The sequence below is a fragment of the Marmota marmota genome, unplaced genomic scaffold (assembly GCF_001458135.2).
Source record: "Marmota marmota marmota unplaced genomic scaffold, marMar, whole genome shotgun sequence".
In the NCBI taxonomy this organism is placed as follows: Eukaryota; Metazoa; Chordata; class Mammalia; order Rodentia; family Sciuridae; genus Marmota; species Marmota marmota.
The window spans coordinates 49,590,548-49,609,258 of NW_025999842.1; the positions used below are offsets into that span (position 1 = coordinate 49,590,548).

Below are 18,711 nucleotides of genomic sequence, written 5' to 3' on the forward strand. Positions count from 1 at the left end.
AAAACTCCCCAGAAGAGGTAATACAAATTAAGTCTTATAGTATAAATAATTGTTAGGAAGTGTGGGAGGCGAGATTCCAGAGAAAGTGACCCCTGTACCTAAATCTAACAATAGCTCCTAATGGCTTTCAGGATAAAGTTTGTACTTGGTTAATCTGAATTTTTTTTTCAATTTTTTTAAAGTAAGGAGTAAAATTGTATATACTTTTGATGTACATATATACACTGTGGAATGGCTAAATCAAGTTTATTTAACATGTGTTAAATACTTATTTTCTTGTGGTGAGAACATTAAAAAATCTCCTCTATTAGCAATTTTCAAGTACATTAGTCCCTCCTTATCTGCAGTTTTAGATTTCAGTTCTTCATGGTCAACTGTGGTCTGAAAACGTTAAATGGAAAATTCCAGAAATAATTCATAAATTTTAAATGTTTTATTATAGTATAGCTAAAACAATGGTTTTATTTTATTATTGGTTATTATTGTTAAATCTCTCACTGTACCTAATTAAGAAAATTAAACTTTATCATAGGTATGTATGTGTAGGAAAAATAGATTGTATATAGGGGTTGGTACTATCCATGATTTCAGACATCCAAAGGTAGACTTGAAACATATGCCCCATGGAGAAAGGGGGACCACTGTATACAAAATATTTTTATTAACTATAATCTCCAGGAGGTAGGATTGGTCTGTTGAACTTATTGGATTTAAGGATTTTAATAAGAGTATTTGAGGAGGTCAGGGACCCCCATGAAGAGCATCACCCTTTAAGATTAAAGAAGTAAAAACTCTGAGGAGGGAACGGAGACAGTCAAATCCCCCCATCCCTGGAAAAGAGCAAATGCACTTCAGGGACCTTAACTCATGGCTGTTAGCTACTAAAAGTATGGTATGCAATCAAATATAAACTAACAGACTAGTGAAAGGAAGTCAATAGAGTAGAGAAGGAGGATGGGAGAGGGGAGGGAGGATGGGAGAGGGGAGGGAGGGTAGGAGAGGGGAGGGAGGNGTGGGAGGAAAAGGGAAGAGGGAATGGGGGAATCATGAATTGGAATATATTTCCAGTTCATGTATGAGATTGTCAAGATGCATCCAACAACTATGTGTAAGTATAAAGCTCTAAAAAAATAATTTTAAAAAAAAGTATGGTATGTATCTTTCCCTGCCCTCTCACTGACAAGCACCTATCCATCTCAAAAGCCAGGTGCATCATTAAAGTCAGGATACCCTCTTGCCAGGACTCTTCAAGGACAAATAACACAGAAGATAAAACTGCTGAGGAGTCACTCAAACAGCAATTTCCCAGACTCTTAACTTGTTACTCGCAGGACATGTTTTTTCCCCACAGACCTTATGTTCTCTTAACTGTAGCAACTCTGACCCCAGGCTAACCATGCCTCCCTCAAGGTTAAAGTGCTTGCCCAGGATCCACAAAGAAAGAGACTCAGAAAATGTACCCAAAACCAATTAAAATTCCTAGACTCTAGCCCATCCCTGCAAGCAGCCCTTTCATATGAATAAAACTAACTCTTTCTTTTGTCTAGAAAGCCAGACTGACACTCTCTGGCTCAATGCTGTCTCCCCTCTGCTCAAGCAAGAAGTCCCCAAAAAGAGTTTCTTCCCATCATAGTTGTATCCTCAACTGACTCTTCTGATGGAAAGCACAGGAACCCACCAAGTTGTAACAGATTGGCATATCCATGACTCTAATTTAGATATGTTCTTATATATACAGGGAGGAGGCTCGTGAGCAGATTTAAAGAATTAGGGACAGGGACACTTGGCACCCAAAGCTAAAGCCACAAATGTCCACAGGTCTAGAGTGGTAGAACTTGTAGAATACCAAATTCTGCCAATATCAAAAGAAAAGAAAATTAGTTTAATTTTCAAACTTGTGCGTGAAAACTCTCCTAAAAGAACAATTTTTAAAAATACTCCTAAACAGGAACACCTAAATCTGCATTTACAAGTTTTAATATTATCAACCCCAGGAACTTTTTTAGTGAGTCCCCCCAACTCCACCCCTCCGCCCGCCCCCCAACCTCACACCCCTGACTCAATTTAAATAAAGGATCCTTCTAGGTAAAGAAAAAAAAAAAAAAGTCAAACTGTTGGGGAGGGTTCATAAAAATATAGCTATCTGGGACTTTAAGTTCAGTAACAATGTAGGAAACGTTTAATTGAGAAATAATAGAAAAAAAAAGGAAAAAGTACGAAGTAACTAGGCTGGTGATTAGATATGGTTGAAAAAGATAGCAAACGAGGAGGGAGAGAGAAGGTGATGTGGAGAGCAGGCCAGAACTCCAGGAGCAACAGATTTTAAGGTCAGCCTAGCAGTAATCACAGAAGTCCTAACTAAACACCTAGTTCTGCCACGGATTGGGATCTTGGCAAAGTCTTTTTTTCTATCACCTGGTGTGATGAAGTGTTATTAAAAACTCTTCTCCTGCTGCATGAGTATCTGACTGGTGTCCATTTCTTAATTATTAGCCAAGTAACCAACAAGCAAACCTGAGCACAGTCCAGGATGCTCAACTACAGAACCAAGGGTGTCATTCACTTTGAAAGACAAACATCACTATGCAGCTCAGTGGGATAGTGTGTCTCTGGCTCTGTTCTCTGCTGCTGAGTATAACAAAAACAGCCATGACTCTCTGGGCACAGTGACACGCCTGTAATCCCAGTGACTTGGGAGTCTGAGGCAGAAGGATCACCAGTTCAAGACCAGCCTGGGCAATACAGTGAGAATTGTCTCAAAATTAAAAAAATAAAAAAGACTGGGGGTGTAACTCAGTAGTAAAGCACCCCTGGGTTCAATCCACAGTACCTAAACAAATAAATAACCCCGACTGATAAATTTCATCTGGACAAAAGAAACTACAAATGAACCATAAGTACCTGATAAGGACTCTGTTTTGTGCCTCCCTGAGCATGCTAACTCATAATCAGCATGTCCCTCATGGACACCTGGCCGCAATAGCATGAACTTATCACAGGGCAGGGAGAATCCTATGGGGCACAAAGCTTTGAAACCAGGAGGAGGCCCATTACTGCCTGATGTAGATCTGTGTCCTTGTCCCTGTGCTGTGTCACACAGACAGCTTCAAAACCCACTGGAAAGGAAGAAATGGCCTTGCCCTCCTCTCTTACAGCCTCCTAGGAATTATGGGGCAGCATGTGACCCACAGGAACTTCTTGATATGAATATTTAATTCAGTCCAAGACAACTTCTGGTGGGCACTACCTATGGTGATAGGTTAGGAACAGAAATTAAGCATTTGCTTGCACTAAAGATTGGGGAGAGAATTGGTTATATTCAGAAATTTTTATAAACTAATCACCTACAACATTTATGTAAAGAAAATCCGTCCTTTTAGAGTGTCCTAAAGAGTTATTAGCAATTACATGAAACAAAAATGAATATCTAGTAAGCTGGTCTCCTACAAAGGCATAAAAATAAATTCAAGATTATTAAAATGAGTAATAGGATGTGGACTTACCATAACTAGGTAAAATATATATGTTGAGTGGTACCATCAGCAGAACTATGCATCCCAGAAAAATAAAAGGCACTTCATAGCCAAAGGATTGATACAAAAAGCCACCTAAAGGAGGACCTAGTACTAGTCCCAGTCCAGAAAACACCTCGAGACCTCCCTAAAAATGGGGGAGAAAGGAGGTAATATATATCATTTGAAGAATTAACAAGTTACTATCTGAAAAATCAACTATGTACTTCACAATTTATACATACACACAAATTTAATTGAAGTCTAAATATTTAGATCATAAAAAATCAAATATGGAAATTTTTTATGAGAAATTCTCACTATGTGCCCTAGGCTGGCCTCAAACTCCTGAACTCAAGCGATTATCCTGCCTCCAGCCTCCTGTATTCTTCTGAGTAGCTGGGAATACAGGTGTGCATCACCATGCCTGACCTCTTTTCAAATTTTTATGGTGGGAAGGTTTTCTAGTTATGATATAAAACTCAGAGAAACTGAAAGAAATAACTGATAGATATGATTATATGAAAATACACCAAAATGCATGGGAAAACACATCAAAGGACAAATGGTGAACTGGGGAAAATATGGACAAAGAACTAATTCCCCATAGATATCCTGAGATACTACTAATCAGTGAAAAAAAAAAATTGAAACACTCAATAAAAAAGTGGGCAAAGGCTATGAACTGTTGACAGAAAGTAAAATGCAAATATCTCTTAGAAGCAACAGCAGCCTGTTCTCATTTTTTAAGAGAAATAAACAAATTGGACCTCAAGATACCATTTTTGCACCCATCACCTACCAATCCTCTCTGTTGCCAAAGCTGTGTAGAAAGATACAGTCTCACACACTACTAATTGAGTAAATACAGAGGCAATTGGACAAACTATCAACATTAACAATGTAAGTTCTGACTCAAATTTCCACTTCTAGGAATTTAACTTATAGGAATAGCCATAAAGATGTAACATGGTGTGCAAACAAGCTTTTTACACACTGTAGCACTGTTTGAAATGGAAAAGATATAAATGGTCTAAATTTTCATTAACAGTGTAAACAAACTAGGTTATAACCATATCATGAAATACTACATAGTCAGTAAAAAAAATAATGAAGCTTTTTATAAGTAAGTACAAAAAAAATCTCCAATATGACTTTCTTGTTAGTGTAATCAGCAAGGTGCTCAATGGTGTGTATAGTATGCTACCAGTAATGAAAAGAAAACAAAAGAGGAGGGGAACTGTGCTGTCTCTTGGTGAGTATATATGTGTGTATGTGTGCATATACAAACATGGGACCTCTCTGGAAGAAACCTACACTATTTCTTGCCTTTTGGGAGGGGGTAAAGCACCGGGCACTGAATGGGCAATGCAATGTGTCAAATATATTTATTATATTCTATGTTCCTTTTCATACTTATGAATTTTGCACCATGCAAAATTGTTATGTTAATTAATGTTAAACAGTGCAATGGGAGGAATAGTGCACTATTAAAGTAATTATACCACTTTTAAATCAATCTGGTTTTTAGAGAGTTTAAACAGACATCTGTGGCTTGCAACCTTCACTCTCAGACCTCACAGCTTATGCAAAAGCCATTCATTAATAACTTTCAAAACTTGATAAAGAATATAGGGAGTCTACCTTTCATCACAACAAAGCCATCCAGGCCAAAAATTTGTTAGAAGTGTTAGCATTTGGCTACAATTTTATATAGAAAACTGAAATGACAACACCGAAGTTTCTCCAATGGACTGTTGCCATCATTATAGGAATTTCCTGGGTAGCACTTTCTAGAGTGATCTGCAAAATACCACTTCTTTAACAGCTCCACAGATTTTATTGGGGGAAAGTTTATAGACAAATTGAGTTGTAGAGCATTTGATAAAGTATCTTTACTCCAGGATTTCTCAAAGCCTTAAAACACTAATGTGAACTAGACATCTCTAAGTTGAAGAACCACACACAGCACACTTCAAACTTGTTTAGCCACCAAACTGTGTTTTACAGGGCAGCTCGACAAACTAGTGTTCTTCTGAATCCTTTCTGAGAAATATATTCCAAGGAAATATAAATGGCATGCCTGTCACCATGCCCACTATGGCAGAACAAATGACTATAAAACCCAAAATTAAACTATACAGGTAAGCACCTAATGCTTAAACCATTCATATAGAAAATAGTTTATCTGACAGTAAAAATTTTCATATGACAGTATTAAGTGAGTAAATGAGGGGTCCTTGTTACTAAGATGATTAGACTCTGAACTCTAGAAAACAATTATATGAAGGTGGCATTTGGTCCAATATGCAGACCAGGAGTCTCCTGCAAGGATACATGGGCACAGAGAGGGAATCATGGGCAAACCTCCTGGAGTCAGAAAGGCAGGTTCCCAGAGCTGGGACAGGAATCTGGTATACCTCTAATACCAGGTCTATATGCATCTAGATGATGCACAAGAATGGACATCAATGTGATGATGCCAGGTTCTGGAATTTTGTGTCAAAATAAGAGAGCATTCCTCACACAGCACAGAAGCATGTAAGGACATCAAGATGATGCCCAAAACCTCTTTCACATATCTGGGGAAAGTGGAGGAAGGACTCTAGTATGAATTAAGTGTTTTGCCACCAGGAAAATCACTTCTATAGCAGAGGAGTGCCCTAGGCAATTCTCACAATTTTGGTCACAAATAGACAGCAAGGCATGACTCGGGCGATTTAAATAAAAGTGGTAAAGAGAATAGTTGGTTTGAGCCACATTTACCTATCAAACTGCCCATTCAGGGAATTCTAAGATCAGGAAGAGCGCCTGAGTACCAGGAACAGTACACTTTTTTGACATCCTTACTGCCAGAGTAGAAATCAGTGAAAATTTAACAAAACACAAGAGTGGAGAAAAGCAGGTCTAGAAGGATGGATGCCAGTTTTAACTTGAAACAAGTATTTGGGGCTACACTCAAAAGAAAGTAAGAAAAATGTAAAAACTACATACCAGTACTGTAGCAACATTATTTGGAAAAGCTTTTACGAGGATCGAAGATGATGCAGTTATTGCTGCACCAAAGCTTAATGCATCCATTATTCTCACTAGAAAACACATAGCAATAAATACAGGTCCATCAGGAACTTGGTCCAAGAGACTGAAAAGCAATAAGACAATTATCAAAAGCCAAGCTGGTTTTAATTTTTTTAAATTTTAACTGTACCCACTATACAAAAAAAAAAATAGCATGTTATCCATAATTATTAGAATAAATCTCTTTAGAATATGAGTTGTTTTTAAAAGTTGCTTTGTTATACTTTCAGTAGGACACCCCCGATCTGGTTTTTGTTTGGTTGGTTTTTGTTATGATTTGAGTCATAATGATAGCTTTACCGCCCTTTACTGCTGACAAAGTTGTTCTCTTGCATGAAAATACCAAATAGGCCTTTTTAGAATACAATTTTTCCTAGGTTTTCATGGGGGATGGATTCTAGGATCCCTGGCTGTGAAGGATAATCAAATCCCTTTATAAAATGGCATAGTTTTTGCATATAACCTGTGCACATTATCCTGTATATGTTAAGCCATCTCTAGATTATTTATAGTACTTAGTGTAATGTAAACACTATGTAGATAGTTATTATGCTTTACTATTTGGGGAATAATGACAAGAAATCGGCACATATTTAGTATAGACCCTTTGTTCTTAAGTATTTGACATCTGCAGTTGGCTGAATTCACAGAGGCTGAACCTATAGATTTGGAGGGTTGACTGCGTATAGAATCATGCTGACAAGTCTTCTTACTAGCAGGTTTCTCCTGTGGTGGGACTCACAACTTCAAAAAAAGAAAGAATCTAGAAAATAGAAGACTCCCACAAAAAATAAATAAATAAATAAATAAATAAATAAATAATAAAATTAATGTAATGGTTTTCTGAGTTTATCTCTTTATATTTATTATCATTCCTTTACATTCCCCAAGTATTTATATGAGCTGTTTTCTAGAATTTGCCACTATGTTGCTCCTTTAAGGATTCTAAGCTTAAGAATTCTATTGTTGTTTTGCCTCTGGTACTCATTTTCCCTATAACACCAAGGGGAAGAAACCTTCTGCTTTATGCTCTTAAAAGTAAGCACCGTGACCTAGTCTGGCCAAGCAGAACATTCTTTCCCCTGGGCTACAATGGCCACCATGCAGGCATGGGCCATGAATAAAGATGAGGCCAGTGAGGACTCCTTTCTGTGATTCTCACTGAAGCTATTAGGAACAGGGTACTCTCTACTGAAACTGCAAGGGTCATATTGGAACTGAAAAGGGAGACCTTACCCAAGAAGAGGAAGGCAAAGCCGGGAAGCGAAGAAAGACTTCTGATGGCATGGTTTTATTGTTCTGATGGAACCCAGGGGCCCTCTAAACTGAACTATATCCCCAGCCATTCCGTTCCACTCCATTCCATTTTTCTGAGAGAGGGTCTGCCTAAGTTGCCCAAGCTGGCTTCAAACTTGTGATCTTCCTGCCTCAGGATCCCAAGTAGCTGGAATTACAGAAGCCCACCACTGTACCCAACTTGAACAGATTCTTTGGGGAAAAAACAATTTTCACTTTTTTGCTAAGCCAGAATGTATCTGTGACTCAAAAATTTGTTACGTTTCTATCATTCACAGTCACAAGAGTCCTCATGGATAGATTCAGTAGCCGGTTTTAATGATGATCCCTTGGATTCTTGTTCTCATTTATTTTATTTTATTTTATTTTATTTAGTTATTGATGGACATAATACCTTTATTTTATTTATTCATTTTTTGTGGTGCTAAGGATCAAACCCAGTGCCTTACATGTGCAAGGCAAGTGCTCTACCTCTGAGCCACAACCCCAGTCCCTGGATTCCTGTTCTCTGCTCACCCAACTCCTTCCACCTTTATTTGCATGCTGTCATTAAACAGACAGTAATAGTACTGATCAGTTCAATAAGCGATTAACATTTTAAACTGAAGAGAGATCATAAAATCTGTGCAATCTTTCAAACATATCAGAAAGTGACTTACCCAAAGAGAATTGTAACTCCTCCTGAGACGAACATCCCTGCTATAAACATAAATTTTGCTCCAATATGCACAAGCTATAATAAATGTAAAAAAAGAGACATTGATTACTTCTATAAGTTCATATTTATATAAACAAATCCACTGTATAAGAAAATTAAAAAATGGGGAAGACATGTATAATTAATACAATACTAAAATAACTCTTTAAAAAGAATAAATGGTGATATACAGACATGGAAGTTAAAAACTAATCAGCCCTGAGGATGGAATTGTCACAGGTAGCAGAATTTTAAAAACTATAATGGTGCTTATTTCTATATCGATAGTAATTCTAGACTAGTAAATTGGAACATCTCATTTGGTAATTTTTTTTTTTTTTTTTTTTTTTTGGACCAGGAATATAACCCAGGGGCACTTAACCACTAAGCCACATCCTCAGCCATTTTTTTATTATTTTATTTAGAGACAGGGTCTTGCTAACTTGCTTAGGATCTCACTAAGTTGCTGAGGCTGGCTTTGATATTATTATCCTCCTGCCTCAGCCTCCCGAGTCACTGGGATTATAGGCATGTACCACCATGACTGGTTCATTTGACAGTTTTTAAAAATTAAAATGTGTATATGAACTTTAATACTTACATATTTTCCAAATACCAAGGATGCCAGCAAGTCAAATAAAGCATAACATCCAAAGATCATGCCTATCATGGTATTGCTGGCTCCCTTCTTTTCAGCCTTTGAAAAAATAGAAATGGGAACAATGTTTGAAAGACAAAAATAGCACAGTATGGAAAGACAAAAATATGCAATCAGAACATCATCTTCTTGTGACTTTTATCTATAGAGTAATTTCAAAAATTATTATTTTCAAAGGGAAACTATGTATTAAAAACCAGTCTCTGACATGAAAATAATTCATTTCACCATGCCTACAAAGAATTGTTCCCTTAAGCTAGCAAAAGTCAGAACTAAGGAACATACACAACTCAAAATACCTTGGGTGAGGAAATTTGGGCTCTACTTCATAGTCACAGGACTGATGAAATAGCTGATTTAGACAAACTTCCTTTTTAGTATCCCTTTTAGTTACAGGATTGTACTCAACCAAAAAAAAAAAAAAAAAAAGAATCCAAAAACACTTGTCCATAAAAAATTCAAGGTAGAAAATTCCATAAACCAAAATGTGGGTCACACCAAATCCTATTTGGTTTGGTCCCCTGCTTCTGCTGTTCTAACCTAGTACCTGACAGACTGAGAAGACAGTTTTCCTTTCTGACATCCACAACCCAGATGAAAAAAAAAAAAAAAAAATCCCCCTGACACTCTACATTCTCCTGAAACACGTAGGGTAGTTGATCATCCATACATTATAATCATTAATGTTTACAGCCTGTTCCATCAGGGAGCTCTGAAGTTGACTACAGATGATGCAGTACTTATCCTGAATCTACTTTTGAACTCGAAATGTGACTACTGTAATGCATAACTGAATTCAAATATAAACCTACAAAGAACTTTTTAGTAACTGTTAGAAACTCTGGAAATGTGGCAGATCCTTCTATCTGGCTCCAGCAATGCAAGAAGTTAAAATATGACTTTAATGTTTAAGATAAGATTATCATACTGTGATGCTCAAAGCCTGAATAACACACCTCCATCCTCTCAGTCAATCAGCAGTCTTTTATTGAGCATCTTCCATGTGTTAGGCACCACACCACACCAGCAGTGAACATTAATGGTCAGAGAGTTAGATTTAGATTCATTCTTTCACCAAAGCTTCAAATAACTTGACTTTAATATAGAAAGTTAACATCCACTCACACAGCCTTCAAAATCCATTGTCTACAACAGCCAACACTGCATTTCTTTACCTTTCTAACGACACTTTTAAATCCCTCCATCCCTTCCCATATAAGATATCACTGTTATCAAATCCTGTCTTTTTCAAGGATGTTCTTTTCATGTCAGACTATACACCTTTAATTAAACCCTATATTTCTCATAGCATCATACCACAAGAAACCAGACAGGTGAACTGACTATTTTAGCTGAACTTTAGGAAGGCCTACATCTCTTTCCAGGAAGATATCCATAAATGTGGTCCATAGACAACTGGTGGTGGGTGGGGAGAGGATGGGCCCACAGCACTTGAGTCACTGTTTAGGTTGAATTTGAATCTAATATTCTATGGACTTCATAATTAGCCATTCCCTTTCCATGTACTACCAAACACATGAGATACTGTTATGGAGACAAGAACTATCTCATTTTTAAAATACTTTTAATGGTATCTTAGCAAAAGGTCATCCTATATGTAGACTGAAACCTGAAGTCTACATTTCTAATACATAATGATCAGCAAAGGGAAAATATTATCAAAGGAGTCAATTAAGATATAGGAAGAACATTCTTTGGTCAGTAGATAGAACATTCATCACTTAATAGATCTGGTAAGTATTTAATTCTAGAATCGAGCAGAAAACATAGAATTTTGGCTACAGCAACTAGTATTTATTGGATCTTTACCATGAGCCAGAATCACCACTAAATATTGTTTCACACGTGCCTAATAATCAAATGAGTGATATATGTTTAGCTGGCCCCATTTGCAGATAAAGACATGGGCTTGCAAAGATGACAGTTTTTGAACCACTGTAGCTTCTATCATGTGTACCCACAATCACAGTGGAGACAGAATGGTTACATGGGACGTCCTAGAATCACATGCCACATAGCAACACTACTTCTGGAACATGGATCCTGCTTCACAAGCAGCAGCAACAACAGCTTTTGAAAGAAATTTCTAATTCACATGGAATCATCTGCAAAGGATGAGGATGGCCAGAAAAATGATGAATAGAAGTAGGAATCTTGTACCTGAACTAAAAAGAGTGACCTATTTCTTTCTGCTCAATTAGCTTTGGCTAATAGGGTGACAGAACATGCAGAAGGCAGGGTGAGATTTTATCAATGCATTTGTGACCACAAGCTTTTTATAAAGAATGAAAAGGGAGAGCCTGATCTTCATAGCTACAATTTTTAGAATTACAATGCTCTTTCTCACCTGTATTTGTCCTATTTCCTTTGGCCTTTTCCCCTACAAGCAAATAAAGTCAACAAAAACTTAAAATCACAAACCCACAGTCGGGTTTTCCTTTGCTCCTGTTCCACTTAGAGAAAACTAACCTTAATTGTGCTCAGTTAGTAGTTTCAACTGAGCCAGGAAATGCCCTTCTAAATGGTCAATCCACTTACTCCAGTTTTTCTCCATCTTATTTCAACAGGTTCTGTGATATTATGATACATATATTTTCGTTTTCATTCATGGTTCCTGGCTTATAACTCTGACCTACATTGTCTGTTACAAAAGCCTCCTCATTACAGAGAGTCCTGTCACATCCCCTGGAGAAGGAATGCTGTACAGGGAGGCCAAAATGAAACTGTATGTACAGGTCCTTTGAATTTCTCCACCCAATCTATAAGCACTTGTCCCAAAGGACAGGGTCTAGAGAACATCTGGACAGCTGAACACATGGAGGTTCCTAGAGGGTAGTGTCCACAGAGGGCATGGAAGTTCCATGCTCCTTCTCCCATGCCTTACCAATGCATCTCTTCATGTATATCTTTAATAATATATCAGTAAACTTAAGAGTTTTCCTGAGGTGTGTGGCCACTCAAGCAAAGTAATGGAACCCAAGGAGGGGGTTATGGGAACCCCAATTTACAGCCAGATAGCCAGAAGAACAGGTAAAAAAAACCCTGGGACTAGTGACTGGCATCTGAAGGCAGGTGGCAGTGTTGGGAATTGAGCTCTCAATCTATGAGATCTGATGCTATCTTCAAAAAGATAATGTCAGAACATTATCTGACACTAGAGGACACCTAGCTGGTGTGTGCTGCTGCAGGAATTGCTCGCTGGCTGGAGAGGAGAAATCCCGGCCTGTTTTGAGGCCACAGAAGTGATCTGTGCTGTGAGTGCATAGCAAGAGAAACGTTCCGGTTGGATTTTCCTTCTATACCCTCAGAAGCTCCCATCATTTTTTTTTTTTTACAAACCCCAAGTCTTGCCAGACCACCGTGCTAAAACACCTCTGATGACTTCCCAGTGATTGAGCCCTTGGCATGCATCCAAGTGCCCTTGCCTTCTAGCTGCAGCATGCCCCTGGGATTCTTGGACTCCTATCAGATCTCACCTCACCCTAGGCTCAAGTTACACTGAACTGTCTTCTCTTTTCCAGGACCACGCCATTCATTTGTTCTTTGCATGACTATCCATACCTTGGATGCCCTCCCCTCTGTGTTCACCTTAGACACCACCATCTCTTAAGACCCATCTTAGATTTATCTTGTGAAGTTCCTTTCAATACCACATCTTCACCTGGCCACTCTTCTGCCCATGGCAGAATTAACCATCCTCTTTCTTGAGTTTCATAACATTCTGGGCATCTTCTTTTTAAAGGATATTCAAATAGTCTGAAACGTTTCTTGTCATATTTCTTCATTCCCAATGGACAGATAAGAGAGGATCATTTTCTTGATTATTTTTTCTCTAACCCATCACACTTAAGAGTAGGAACTGGGGATGGTGGTGCTCAGTACCTCATAGGGTGGAAGTGTAAAGAGCCAACGAAATGGTGTGTGTAAACTGCCTAGCAGGGAGACATGCAGATGATGCTTAATAAACATTTGATATTATAAAAAAAAAAAAAAAAGAGTAGGAACTTACTAAACCTCTAGTGAATAGGACTGAAGTGGGGGAGTGACTTCACTGCTGAAACTGTTTCTTCATTTGCAATATGATGGCCTTCATTTGCAACATGATGGGATTCTTGCTATTCTACCCTTCTTATGTGGCTGTGGTAGGCACCAAATGGGTAAGTGGGTGGGAACATGCAATGAAAACGGAAGAGGGTTGTATGGGTACAGAGCCTCATTGTTCTTTTAGCATAGAAGCCACTTCATCCTCTTTTGTAGCATATAGAATGAAGGACTACACGTCATCAAGGCAGATAGAGGGCTGAGAAACTGCTAATACACTGTAAGCCCAAGGCTTTGGCAAAGAGGACAAAATAAAACACCTGGACATACTATTTCCACTTGCCCAAGCCAGTCCCCTTCATCCCATATTACACCCCTTGATTCCAGGGGTTATTTTCTTTGTGACATTTTCTATAGTTCCTAACACCAGAAAAGGCTATGATTAGAGAGAACTAGGCAATATTAATCAGAGTTTTTCCTTCACATTACTAGAGTCTATAAGAAATTCAAGTCAGAAAAAGGAATTCACTGGAACACTATATTTTAATTCTAAAATACTAATAAATCAGAACACCAGTAAGTGAACACATTATTGTCTTAAGGTCCTGTCTTAATGGAGACCTGTAGCACAACATTTAAATCTCAAGTATTCAAAGCACCTTCTTTTTGTTTTTTAATTGCAAATATCAAATATGATTAATCAAACTACATGGTAAACAAAGTAACACTCAAAGGGTCAATTATATTTTAGTTGAACTACCTTCCAAGAGAATAGTCTTTCTAGACTTGTTTCCCTTTTTATTTTTTTATTTTTTCCTGGTGTTAAAACATTCTAGAAGAAATATTCTTTTAGTTGAAATTTTATGTATTAACTATATTATAAGAAGATTTTTTATATTTTACATACTATAAAATAAAATAATTCAAAAGGTTTTTTTTTCTAAATTAGAATTCATAAGAATACAAAAACATCTTACCTCCTTGGGGAAAAAGGGTCCAAGGATAGAATAGGCCATCATGGACCCTAAGTTCATGGAAGCAGCAGATATTAGTACAAACAGCTGTTCTCTTGAAAGCCGTCTGGGTGTCTCTCTTGAACTTCCTGAAGGGCCATCGCCTTGGATGCAAACACACTGCAATTACAGTCATGTAATTGGGACTATGAATGGAAATACAGAAGTGTCATTTCTGTGCAAAAACAATGTACTCTGAATAGACATGTTGAGCTAAGGCTATTTTAAATATAACACATGTGACCAAATAGAGAACAATCCTGGGAGACATCACTGCAATATTGAAAACATTATATTCATTCACACACTACCATCTATTAGAATCTCAATGCATAGATTACCAGCCATCTGTTTTGCCTTCACCATAAAGTTTATTTCCCTGGTCTTTAATAAATCACTTTAAGAAAGATGAGCAGCAGGGTGATCTCCAAAGGGTACCACTCTATGAAGTATAATTAATGTCCCTTATTTTCTCAAGTTACTAGCTTCATAAGTTATATGGACTCAAAAATGTTTTAAGCATAGAATGTTAGCTGTTTATTAGGAATTCTAGGGCAGTATTGAAGTCAAGTGGCAAGTAAGTCGAAAACATTCAAATGGTGGATTGATAATATGATATATCTCTGAAAAGGCAAGTCCCACAAATCTGTTAAGTGGATTCCTTCCTTCCTTCCCTCCTTCCTTCCTTCCTTCCTTCCTTCCTTCCTTCCTTCCTTCCTTCCTTCCTTCCTCCCTCCCTCCCTCCCTCCCTTCCTTCCTTCCTTCCTTCCTTCCTTCCTCGAATTACTGGTCTATTGCATCAATTCATTTAACACTGGTTTCCAGGGCTAAATTGTCATTGAACTTAAACATCCAGTCAAATATTCAGGTTCCAACATCGCAGCACATTTAGTAGCCCTTTTTAAATGATTCTGAGAGGGGAAAAAAAGGAAAGGAAAAATATATTCGATTTGCTCTACTTGTTCCCAGAGGTTGCCACTGTAGTCCAGAAGAAAACAAATCTGTGCAATATGGGGAAGTCTTAGGAATCTTTATAAAAATTTTGTAGTAAATGAAGAAGGGAAATGAGAGAAAGTTAAAAAGAAAGGGGAACAACAGTGAATACTTAAAAGATAACGTTTTTTACATTTGTCTAATGGTATACTTATTTGAATTCATTCTTAAACACACAGAACTTAAAAGCAGAGCTATGGGGGAAAAGTCACTAGATAGAAACTATAGCCAGGCCTCTAACTACCCTTCCCAGAGAAAGAAACGCTGGCCCGAACCCCACGTCAGGACCCAGCCTTTCCAATCTCTCTAAAACAAACCATGCTAAAGTCAATTCGATCCTGACTAAAGAGACAGGCCCGAAGCCACCGCGCCGCGCGCCCGTCCCTGCTCTCTCGGTCACCTCCTGGTCCCCCAGGAGTCAAGGGACCAGACGCGTCCATGTGCGGCGTTTCCTCCAGGTCCAAGCCGGTGCCGTCAGACTCAACCTCCCACGATCTGACCGGCCGGTCGCCACCGCTCAGCCTGGCCCTGGCATCTCCGATCCGCAGTTGGCAGCGATCTGCGTGGAGCTCTGCAAAAACCTTCGAGGAGAGTAAGCGCCCGGGGGCGGGGCGGGGCGGGGCTAAGCAGAGGAGGGGGCAGGTCCTTTCCCATTATTATCTTAATCTGCTTTAGGGGCTATAGTTTATGCTGTCCCTTTTCATTAGGCAGGAGGTGGGGCGGAGAGGGGGAAGGGAAGACGAGTCTATATTTTATATAGTTGAACCTCTACGTTAAAGACACAAAGTGAATTAGAAAATTAGACTCACACTGAATCTTTTTAAAGAGTTCGGTTATTTATTTTTCATCGTGTGCAAATGAGAAAGTGTTTGTAATCACTGAAACCAGATATTAGTAAGCCGGAAATGAATTAAACAATGTGAAGCCCTTGCAGAAAAATATATTTGCAAGAATGATAATGAACGAGGAAGCATGGCAGAGTAGCTAGGCATATGGTTTCAATTCAGGGGATTCTCAAGCCATTTGTGACTTAGGTCAGCATGGTCAGCTTCTCCAAGAAGAACTGCAGAGGTAGCTCAGTGATAAAGCACCTTTGGATTCAATCTCCGTACAAAAACGAAAAAATAGTGTAAGTATGTGGCTGCTACCTTACTCTCCCATTCACAATTTACAGGCACACACAACACACACACACACACAAAAAGGTTTCATTTCATTCACCTTATGTACTATTTGGGAAGGGCTGTTTGGAGAATGGGAAAGTCTTGATTTGGGCCAAGTGAACCAAGACTATGCACCAGGAACTGTGAATTTAAAGTTGCAGTCAGTCTTTAAAGTCCCCATCCAACCTCTGCCCTCAAGTAGCACACCTTCTCCTAACTTGAAGCACTAATTTATACTTTACTATGATGCAGTGGATTTTGCAGCAGAAATACATTGAAAAGATTGTGTACTTTTGACAAATTATGTCTTGGTTGGCTTCTAGTGGAGGGCATGCTACCTCTGATCTTGAGGGTTATGTGCAGTTCCTGGGTGAGCAAGAACCTCCTTTAACAACACTGTGAATGCAAGTCAGCCTTAGCAAAGTTTCCTCAAAATGGCCTTAGCAAGTCTTTATGATCTAACCCTACCAGCTTCTCCAGTCTCATTTGACTCTACCTTTTCTCTGTAATCTAACATCAAAGCAAAGAGGGGAATTTTCTTCAATTATTTCTTTGACAATTTACATGTTTTTATTTGCTCCCTTTCTTTTTTGCAGATATGGGATCACCCAAACTGGTCTTCTAAGTTATTGCTCTTTATTTTCTCCTCTTTATCTTTTTCTCCATTTAATAGGAAGTTTTCCCAACTTTATTTTGGCAATTCTTTAACAGAACTTTTTATTCTCATGACCTCTCTTTCTCTCTTATTCTTATTTTCCCATTAGCAACCATTTTTACATTTAATGTGAATCTATTTGTTTGTATATGTTTTCATAAAATATGTATTCTTGTTTTTGTCCACCTATTTTTAATTACATAAAGCATACTATGATATATATGTTTATGCAGATGTTATGTGTGTGTGTGAGTACACACACACACACACTTTTCCCCCCTATCCTTTTCTTCACTTCTAATTTCTACTTCCCATTCTCCCTCTAGATGATAGGTGTTAAAACTAAATTTGGACAATCCTGGACTTGTGATGGGGTTACATTCCAATAAATCAATCACAAGTTGAAATTATCATAGGTCAAATATAAAGCATTTAATACACTTAACCTCCCAAACATGATAGTTTAGCAATACAGCATGCTGTGTTGTGAGCTGTGGCTCCATGTTGCTGCCCAACATCTTAACAGAATATCATATTGCATCTTACTTCCCTGGGTAAAAATCCAAATTCAAAGCTCAAGGTATAATTTCCACTGAATGAACACTGCTTTTGTACTAACTTTAGTTGAAAATCTTAAACTACTGTAAGTCAGGGACCATCTCTATATTATCTTGTTTTCTGTGACTGTTGTAACAAATTATCAAGGGCTTTTTAAATTAATACAACGCTGTCCTGTAGACCAAACATTCAACCTCAGTTTCACTGAGCCCAAATTAGTTGTCAGCAGGTAGTACTCCTTCTGCAGGCACAGGTAGGGGCGGGGGTGGATCTATATCTTGCCTCTTACAGCTTCCAGCAGCTGCTGGGATATTTTCTTGTGTGTGGAAATGCCAATACAATTGTAATGTCTGTCTCCGTGGTCAATTTGCCTCCTCTCTTCTGAGTATGTAACCTTTTGCTGTTCTCTTATGGCATTTAGGGCCTCCTGAATAATCCAGGATGATCTTCTCATCTCATGATCTTCAGTTTAATTACATGTACTCAAACTCTGTTTTCCAAATAAAGGGAACATTTACAGGTTTCAAGGTTTAGAACATGGGCCTATTTTTGGAAGCCATTATCAGACTGCTATAATTAACTACTAAGTGTTGTATATTTACATATGTGGAAGATTTTTTTTTCTTTTTTTTTTCTTTACAAACTAAAATGGAATAGTATGGTTTCTGTTCACACACTGCCTTGTCAGAGAAATGTTCTCATCCTCTTATTCAAACACAGCCCGAATCACCCTGTTCCTTCACCCTTCTATACTCTTCTTAGCATTTGTGTCTGTCATACTTTCCTGTTACTTAATAAAGAAACAGCGTTGGCTAATTTCAGCAGAAAGTGAATTTGTCATAGATAGGAAGCACCTGGGACCATCAGAGGATCATGCACACCCATACAGATTAAGTGCCTGAAATCACCACGGATGTGATCCAGTTACACATGTCATGGTCCTGTAAGACACATCTGCAGCATGTGCTTCCAACATCACTGCAGCTAGACAGGAGACACTGTGACAACCCATCCCTACTCCTCTGA

The 18,711-nt window shown here is 38.2% G+C and overlaps 1 protein-coding gene across 1 annotated transcript in view; it reads right to left on the reverse strand.

The window, feature by feature from the left end:
* The window catches only part of Slc18b1 (solute carrier family 18 member B1), a 40,772-nt gene extending 24,849 nt beyond the window's left edge, over positions 1-15,923 (reverse strand). The window contains exons 1-6 of the mRNA XM_048800488.1: positions 15,710-15,923; positions 14,281-14,420; positions 9,185-9,280; positions 8,546-8,619; positions 6,507-6,654; positions 3,504-3,660 (exon numbers count right to left, since the gene is read on the reverse strand). Of these exons, the coding sequence (XP_048656445.1) occupies positions 3,504-3,660; positions 6,507-6,654; positions 8,546-8,619; positions 9,185-9,280; positions 14,281-14,420; positions 15,710-15,749 (655 nt within the window). The 5' untranslated portion in view covers positions 15,750-15,923. The remainder of the gene's footprint in view (positions 1-3,503; positions 3,661-6,506; positions 6,655-8,545; positions 8,620-9,184; positions 9,281-14,280; positions 14,421-15,709) is intronic.
* Positions 15,924-18,711: the final 2,788 nt, after the last annotated feature.